The 9,480-nt window shown below is 40.2% G+C and overlaps 1 protein-coding gene across 1 annotated transcript; it reads right to left on the reverse strand.

The window, feature by feature from the left end:
• Positions 1-4,728: 4,728 nt before the first annotated feature.
• On the reverse strand, positions 4,729-9,255 carry LOC121846758. The gene is made up of 5 exons (XM_042323895.1): positions 8,567-9,255; positions 7,156-7,382; positions 6,867-7,026; positions 6,521-6,710; positions 4,729-5,305 (listed from the first exon to the last, which is right to left on the reverse strand). Exons 1-5 carry the CDS (start codon positions 8,859-8,861, stop codon positions 5,221-5,223), a joined length of 957 nt encoding a protein of 318 aa, XP_042179829.1. The 5' UTR covers positions 8,862-9,255; the 3' UTR covers positions 4,729-5,220.
• Positions 9,256-9,480: the final 225 nt, after the last annotated feature.

Below are 9,480 nucleotides of genomic sequence, written 5' to 3' on the forward strand. Positions count from 1 at the left end.
TTGGTGTGGATGTCCTGTTTTCCTGAAAAATTACAACTTTATTTTTGTATGTGTGCGCAGGCGCGTAACTTGCGGGGAATCGGGTGGTCATGACCCCCTCCAATATTAGAGACAGGACAATTTGACCCCCTCAATAATATACCAAGATCAACATATCCCACTTTAAAGCGCCTGGCAGCTACTGGCTTTCTGTGTCTTCTTACACCACACAGTTCTACTAAAGTCATCATTTTATGACTGGATCCGCCCCCTGCCAATTATTATTTTGGTTCGTGAAGGGAAAAAATTTAAGCAGGGCTATGGAGAAACTCACAATATCTCCTCTCTTTCTCTCTTCTTAACAAACCCTCTAATCTGTGAGCAAACATGGAACAAATAAAATAGTAGTCAAAATGAACATCGAATATTTATAGGCACGAATAAGAATGATAGAGAAATTAAAAAAAAAACAAATGGAGAAAGTTTCTATTGCAAAGTGAAGAAATGTGCATCTCGTGAGTGAACGCTATTTCTCAAAATACAACTTTGGTAGTATTATGAACCCTAAAATATATTATTTCTAGTAGGCTACAGAATTAGAGAAGGGTTGTTTCTATTAAGGTCAGGCAGTCCGCTCAAGCAAGCCTGTTTCTCTCCCCAGTCAGAGGCAGTGGCTGTCTCCCCAACCTGCACTTGGGGGTAGACGTAACATAGTAAAAGTAAATCTAGGGAACTCCAATTTGTAAGATATGTTATATTTTGTATGGTATTCATTTGTGGATGTCCATCATCCTTTTCGGATGAAAAGTTACAAATTGCAATTCGTACAATATGTTATCAATTTGTAAAACGCATAATTTGTTACAAATTCCAATTTGTTGTAACACAAGTTAGCTAGCTATGTGGCTAATGCTAATGTTAGCGAGGTAACAAACGTTAGCTAGGCTAGGGGTTAGGGTCAAGGTTAGGATTTAGGTTTAAGGTTTCAAGGTTAGGGCTAAGTAGTTGCAAAGTAGCTGATAAGTAATAAGTAGTTGCAAAGTTACTAAATATACGAACAAAAATATAAACGCAACATGTAAAGTGTTGTTCCTATCTTTCATGAGCTGAAATAAAAGATTCCAGAAATGTTCCATAAGCACTTGAAGTGTTTTCCTCATTTTATCGATGGGAATTTGAATGCAAAGAGAAACCGTGACGAGATCCTGAGGCCCATTGTCGTGCCATTCATCCGCCACCATCACCTCATGTTTCAGCATGATAATGCAAAGCCCCATGTTGCAAGGATCTGTACACAATTCCTGGAAGCTGAAAATGTCTCAGTTCTTCCATGGCCTGCATACTCACCATACATGTCACCCATTGAGCATGTTTGGGATGCTCTGGATCGACGTGAACGACAGCGTGTTATAAAAAAGTACATCCTAAGCATAGTGAAGGATACACAAATAGGAATAATGGGTTATAACATGTAAATTGAGTTCAAACAGTGGTTTGGTTGTGACTTTCTGAACTTAAAGCGTTAGACCGATCTTTTAAAGTAATACAGAACTTATTTGTATTTCAGTTGTGGTTGGGATATACACTACCTGTCAAAAGTTTTAGAACACCTACTCATTCAAGGGTTTTTCTTTATGTTGACTATTTTCTACATTGTAGAATCATAGTGAAGACATCACAACTATAAAATAACAAATATGGAATCATGTAGTAACCAAAAAAAGTGTTAAACAAATCAAAATATATTTAATATTTGAAATTCTTCAAAGTAGCCTTGATGACAGCGTTGAACACTCTCAACCAGCTTCATGAGGTGGTCACCTGGAATACATTTAAATGAACAGGTGTGCCTTCTTAAAAGTTCATTTGTGGAATTAATTTCCTTCTTAATGCGTTTGAGCCAATCATTTGTGTTGTGACAAGGTGGGGGGTATGCAGAAGATGGTCTATTACCAAATAGGGTTAAGTCTATATTATGGCAAGAACAGCTCAAATAAGCAAACATAAATGACAGTCCATCATTACTTTAAGACATGGTCAATCATTACAGAAAATTTCAAGAACTTAAGTGCAGTCGCAAAAACCATCAAGTGCTATGATGAAACTGGCTCTCATGAGGACCACCACAGGAATGGAAGACCCAGAGATAACTCTAATGAACTTATACACTGCAGCAGAGGTAACAGCCCCAGAAATTGCAGCCTAAACAAATGCTTCCCAGAGTTCAAGTAACAGACACATCTCAACATCAACTGTTCAGAGGAGAACGTGTGAATCAGGCCTTTATGGTCGAAATTCTGAAAGGAAACTACTACTAAAGGACACCAATAATAAGAGGCTTGCTTGGGCCAAGAAACACAAGCAATGGACATTAGACAGGTGGAAATTTGTCCTTTGGTCTGGAGTCCAAATGTGAGATTTTTGGTTCCAACCGGCGTGTCTTTGTGAGACGCAGTGTAGGTGAACAGATGATCTCTGCATGTGTGGTTCCCACCGTGAAGCATGGAGGAGGATGTGTTATGGTGCTTTGGTGACACTGATTTATTTAGAATTCAAGGCACACTTAACCAGCATGGCTACCACAGCATTCTGCAGCAATACGCTATCGCATCTGGTTTGGGCTTAGTGGGACTATCATTTGTTTTTCAACAGGACAATGACTCAGCACACCTCCAGGCTGTGTAAGGGCTATTTGACCAAAAAGGAGAGTGATAGAGTGCTGCATCAGATTACCACAATCACCCGACCTCAACCAAATTGAGATGGTTTTGGATGAGTCGGATCTCAGAGTGAAGGAAAAGCAGCCAACACGTGCTCAGCATACAGTTGAAATCGGAAGTTTACATACACCTTAGCCAAATACATTTAAACTCAGTTTCTCACAATTCCTGACATTTAATCTGAGTAAAAATTCCCTTTTTTTAGGTCAGTTAGGATCAGCACTTTATTTATAAGCATGTGAAATTCCAGAATAATAGTAGAGAGAATTATTTATTTCAGCTTTTATTTATTTCATCACAATCCCAGTGGGTTGGAAGTCTACATATATTTAATGAGTGTTTGGTAGCATTGCCTTTAAATTGTTTAACTTGGGTCAAACGTTTCAGGTAGCCTTCAACAAGCCTCCCACAATAAGGTGGGTGAATTTTGGCCCATTTCTCCTGACATAGCTGGTGTAACTGAGTCAGGTTTGTAGGCCTCCTGCAGGTCCGTGATGTCGTCATGGAGGAGTGGAAGAGGACTCCAGTGGCAACCTGTGAAGCCCTGGTGAACTCCATGCCCAAGAAGGTTAAGGCAGTGCTTGAAAATGATGGTGGCCACACAAAATATTGACACTTTGGGCCCAGTTTGAACATTTTCACTTAGGGGTGTACTCACTTTTGTTGCCAGCGGTTTAGACATTAATGGCTGTGTGTTGTCTTATTGAGGGGACAGCAAATTTACACTGTTACACAAGCTGTACACTCACTAGTTTACATTTTAGCAAATTGTCATTTCTTCAGTGTTGTCACATGAAAAGATATACTCATATTTACAAAAATGTGAGGGGTGTACTCACTTTTGTGATATACTGTAGATACTTTTGTACCCGTTTCCTCCAGCATCTTCACAAGGTCCTTTGCTGTTGTTCTGGGATTGATTTGCACTTTTCGCACCAAAGTACGTTCATCTCTAGGAAACTGAATGCATCTCCTTCCTGAGTGGTATGGTGGCTGCATGGTCCCATAGTGTTTATAGTTGTGTACTATTGTTTGTTCAGGTTAGCGTGGTAACTTCAGGCATTTGGAAATTGCTCCCAATGATGATCCAGACTTGTGGAGATCTACAAAAAAAAAACTGGTCTTGGCTGATTTATTTTGATTTTCCCAGGATGTCAAGCAAAGAAGCACTGAGTTTGAAGGTAGGCCTTGAAATACAACCAGAGGTACACCTCCAATTGACTCAAATGATGTCAATTAGCCTATCAGAAGTTCTAAAGCCATGACATCCTTTTCTGGAATTGTCCAAGCTGTTTAAAGGCAGTCAACTTAGTATATGTGAACTTCTGACCCACTGAAATTGTGATACAGTACATAAGTGAAATAATCTGTCTGTAAACAAGTGTTGGACAAATTATTTGTGTCATGCACAAAGTAGATGTCCTAACCGACTTGCCAAAACTATAGTTTGTTAATAAGAAATTTGTGGAGTGTTTGAAAAACTAATTTTAATGACTCCAACCTAAGTGTATGTAAACTTCTGACTTCAACTGTATGTTGGAACTCCTTAAAGACTATTGGAATAGCATTCCAGGTGAAGCTAGTTGAGAGAATGCCAAGAGTGTCATCAAGGCAAAGGGTGGCTATTTGAAGAATCTCAAATATAAAATATATTTTGATTTGTTTAACACTTTTTTGGTTGTTACATGATTACCAATGTATTATTTCATAGTTTTATGTCTTCCCTATTATTATACAATGTAGAAAATAGTACAAATAAAGAAAAACCTTTGCTTGGGTACTGTAGGTGTTCTAAAAACTTTGAACGGTAGTGTATTGACCAAATTATCAGGCATGTTTTGGATGTATTTTCCCTTCAAAATTCACCAGAAACAACCAGAAACACAGCTATTTCTTTAAAAATGCCTTTGTGTGTGTTTCTCAGTGCCCAGCACAAACCATACCTGAATCAATGATGTCAGTGAGCTATAACAGTTTGGACTGGTATCCCAATTACACATTTTTTCATTACAAAACAAGGAAACAGAAATGAATGAGAAATATGTATTTACAAATATCAATTTATGGATATTTACAATGTATGATGGTTGTTACAAGAAATAAGCTTATATAGACATTACTTTTTAACATATAGTAAATTGCTTTCGTGTCTCTAACATTCACTCACTCACAGTTATATAGAAAAAATAATGTGCAGAAAGAGGTCATCTGAATGACCCGGAAGCCTGCGCCTTCGTAAGGATGAAAACGTCATAGACCTACTACAAACTGCAATGTTCATGGCCTATATTAACAGCCAAATTGATCAGAAATACAGTGTAGACATAGTTAATGTTGTAAATTACTATTGTAGCTGGAAACTGCAGATTTTTAATAGAATATCTACTTTTTCTTTGCAACTCTGTCTAGAAGGCCAGCGTCCTGGAGTCGCCTCTTCACTGTTGACGTTGAGACGGGGGTTTTGTGGGTCCTATTTAATGAAGCTGCCAGTTGAGGACTTGTGAGGCGCCTGTTTCTCAAACTAGACACTAATGTACTTGTCCTCTTGCTCAGTTGTGCACCGGGGCCTCCCACTCCTCTTCTGGTTAGAGCCTGTTTGCGCTGTTCTGTGAAGGGAGTAGTACACAGCGTTGTACGAGATCTTACATTTCTTGCCAATTTCTCACATGGAATAGCCTTCATTTCTCAGAACATGAATAGACTGATGAGTTTCAGAAGAAAATAATTTGTTTCTGGCCATTTCGAGCCTGTAAGCGAACCCACAAATGCGGATGCTCCAGATACTCAACTAGTCTAAAGGCCAGTTTTATTGCTTCTTTAAATCAACACAACAGTTTTCAGCTGTGCTAACATAATTGCAAAATGATTTTCTAATTATTACTTAGCCTTTTAAAATTATAAACTTGGATTAACATAACGTGCCATTGGAACACAGGAGTGCTGATAATGGGCCTCTGTACGCCTATGTTGATATTCCATTAAAAATCAGCCGTTTCCAGCTACAATAGTCATTTACAACATTAACAATGTCTACACTGTATTTCTGATCAATTTTATGTTATTTTAAATGGACAAAAAAATGTGCTTTTTCAAAAACAAGGACATTTCTATGTAACCCCAAACTTTTGAATGGTAGTGTATATTTGCACATACTCTCATTAGTGGGGTAAAAAATATGCCGGAAAGCTTTCTAATCAGTACCTTCAAAGCATTAACTGCAATACACAACTTTTATCAACAGGTTTTGCAGCAGTATTTGGTTTGAATTACTCAGGGACAAACATCCAACCACACCTGACAGATCTGTGATGTGAGGAGCATCATGGGATGTGACTCTATTGGAGACTATACAAGATCATATACATTGTGGGCATAATTTTGAGAACTGTGTGAGAAACTGGACTTTGAGAATACATCTTCAATTTACATCAGGGGTGTCAAACTCATTCCATGTTGTGCTTAGTGTCTGCAGGTTTTTATTATTTATTTTCAATTAATACCTAGAAAACCAGGTGACTGAAGTTATTTACTAATTAGTGACCTTAATTCATCAATCAAGTACAAGGGAGGAGTGAAAACACACTCTACCCTCCGTGGAATGAGTTTGGCACGTGATTTACACCTCTTTTTCGTTGCATGATTTATGCAGGGGTCCAAGTTACTTGAGCAGATCACAGGTTTGGCCCTGTATGAAGTAACATGGGCCAAACCACATGTATTCACATTCAAATAGCATTTATTTTTTGCAATGTAACAAACTTAGGAAAAAATACTAAAATGTTAAACAATATAATATATGTAATAAGCTGATTGTGAGTTACTGTGGATGTGTAGGCTGATGTGTAGGCAGATCTACACATTCCTTTGGACACAGGAAGTCAACAGGTGGTTTATAATGCCGTCGACCACTCCCTCCCTGTCTGAATGGGGCGAACCGCAGCCACTTCTTCACCACGTCTGCAAACTGGTGATGTGTGGCCTCTTTGCCCACTGGGGTTCTTTTCAGAGCACCTACGGTGATAGAGAGAGAAGTAGTGAGGTCAGTGCTGCATCCCAATTCACTTCAGTGGTTTACATTCCAAATGTCTATGGAGACTGATCTTTCTGCATCATGCATCCCTCTCTCCAACCCTAACAGTATGTGTAAGATATGATACCGGTACTTACAGAAGAGAACCCCTTGGAGGCGGGTGTTTCTGAAGCTCCTTTTCTGGCCTCGGCCCACCCAGTTGAGCTCAGAGCCCACAGCAAAAGATAGCACTGCCTGCATGAGCCTTCGCACCGCATCATCAAACGTGGCCCCACCCATTCGTGACAGGTGAGACACCTGTCATAGATAGACACATACACCATTTATAACACAATCACTTCCCATTATTTAGCAGTATTATACTACAACATTAGGTAGTGTGCTTGTCACTGGTTCAAGCCTTTGCGGGTCACTCGGTCCACCTACCATTCTCTTCTGTGCTCCTGCATCCTCCAGGTGCCTCTCTGTGTCATCTAGCTGCTCCATGGTCCTCAGTGGGATATCAATGTCTAGAGCCTCCACCTCTTCCTCTACCACCGGAAAGCTCTGGCCCTGAACCCTGGCCTGCATCTGCCTCAAAACGCCCCACTGTCTCTGCTGCTCCTCCTTAATCTCCACCAGCAGGGAGATGATTTTACGCTGGGCAGCCGTCTCTGAGGAACAGTGGATAGAAACTGATTTAGGATGACACAGGGTCAAGGTAGGGGCCAATGGAGGAAACCTATTCCCCCTCAGGAGACTGAAAAGATTTGGCATGGGTCCTCAGATCCTCAAAAGGTTCTACAGCTGCACCATCGAGAGCATCCTGATTGGTTGCATCACTGCCCGGTATGGCAACTGCTCGGCCTCCGACTGCAAGGCACTACAGCGGGCAGTGCGTACAGCCCAGTACATCACTGTGGCAAGCTTCCTGCCATCCAGGACCTCTATACCAGGCAGTGTCAGAGGAAGGCCCTAAAAATAGTTAAACTCCAGCCACCCTAGTCATAGACTTCTACCCCAAGCCAAAAGACTCCTACCCCCAAGCCATAAGACCCCTGAACACTAAATCAAATGGCTACCCAGACTATTTGCATTGCCCCCCCCCACCCCCTCTTTTACGCCGCTGCTACTCTCTGTTATTATCTATGCATAGTCACTTTAATAACTCTACCTACATGAACATATTACCACAGTTACCACAACGAACCGGTGCCCTCGCACATTGACTCTGTACCGGTACCCCCTGTATATAGTCTCGCTATTGTTATTTCACTGCTGCTCTTTAATTACTTGTTCCTTTATTTCTTATTCATATTTTTTCAACTGCATTGTTGGTTAGGGGCTTGTAAGTATGCATTTCACTGTAAGGTCTACACCTGTTGTATTCGGCATATGTGACTAATATAATTTTATTTGATTCCAGCATAGGGACTAATAATTTCAGCTGGAGACTACAAAACATGTTTTTTTCTATGAAGATGTTTCTTATTTTCAAGGAAGTGTTCTTTTCTTAAGAATTGGAAGAAGAAAAAAGTAGAATTTACATGTCAGTTTGTTGATTTGTCGTATTTTGTGTCACATTTTGGAACAGTGACAGGCCTAGCTGTAGTCATTTTCCCCATCAATCTAAAACAGCGAGTGAGTCTCATTGGCTACTGTAACTCTTCAGCCAATTAGAAATGTAGCCTGGGGTACTATGTTTCTCCTGAGAATCTGATTGGTCACACAACAGAATCAATACTGGGATTCTTTATTTTTTCCTCGATACTTGTTACTTCCAAGAAAATACAAAACAAAGTAGGAAATTCACTTTAAAAACACAACTATAGTTAATCAAGCAAGGGTAAAACGTTACCTGCTGATGATGAGGTGCCGGGGATCGCCAACTTTTCCCCAACACCACCCGTGCTAAATGTTGCACTCAGTGACTCAACGTCAAAGTTTACATCTGTGCGTCTTGGAATATCATACTTGGGAACATCCTCCGAGCGTCTCGAGACATGTTCCGCAAGATGGTTCATTTCGTCGGACACAGCTGATAGTCTCTGTTGGAGTGTTTCTAGTGCTATGTCTGCCATGTGTTTGTTGACCAAACCTTCCATTCGTCGCTGCATCGACCAGCTAGAAGTATCTCCATTATTATGCTCCATAAATATCTCAACCTGTCGATCTCCTAAACGTGAGTTTTAACCGACAAAAACCTTTCTACAATGTCTTTACTGTCTTTCTAGGTAAACGCAAATGTTGACTTGCGTGGAAAAAAGCGGAAGTGGTTATCAAGCAGTCCACAGCCAGCGCATGATATCACGTTGCAACAACGTCACGGTAATGTTGCGAGAACATTGGGAAGGCCAGAAGAACTACAATTCCCACCGCAACAATCAATTTTTTTTTCCCACGGGTTGACTGCATATTTATCTTGAACGTTTTTAGTTCATGGAAAGATGCCAATTAGCATGTATGCCGAAATTAACCATAACAGTAACATTGTAGCCCGCTGATAGAAATTGTTACATTGTAGGCTACATTTGATGTAACTTTAACTAACACAATGTAGTGATCATCAAGGTTCAAACATTTAAAGTATATATTTTTTGTGCCAGCTGTGAGTGATTGGGAAACTTCGATGGAATGGTCTCCGCCTTTCAAAGTGTGTTGCACTATGCTGTTAAACATGACTGATTTTTTGAGGTTTTGGCTGTCTGAGATGCACCTCCCCTGACTTCTACTTGTCTACATTCAGTTGCTTTCGCCTTACCACTCAAACAA

Source organism: Oncorhynchus tshawytscha, linkage group LG01 (assembly GCF_018296145.1).
Source record: "Oncorhynchus tshawytscha isolate Ot180627B linkage group LG01, Otsh_v2.0, whole genome shotgun sequence".
Lineage (NCBI taxonomy): Eukaryota > Metazoa > Chordata > Actinopteri > Salmoniformes > Salmonidae > Oncorhynchus > Oncorhynchus tshawytscha.

What these genes read in the sequence shown, in the direction of transcription:
- LOC121846758 (XM_042323895.1), bottom strand. Translation starts at nt 8,861, where the DNA reads ATGGAGCATAATAATGGAGATACTTCTAGCTGGTCGATGCAGCGACGA. An exon ending in CGGCACCTCATCATCAGCAG is followed by an intron (nt 7,383 to 8,566) that starts GTAACGTTTTAC and finishes ACTGTTCCTCAG; the next exon opens with AGACGGCTGCCCAGCGTAAA. An exon ending in CAGGAGCACAGAAGAGAATG is followed by an intron (nt 7,027 to 7,155) that starts GTAGGTGGACCG and finishes TATCTATGACAG; the next exon opens with GTGTCTCACCTGTCACGAAT.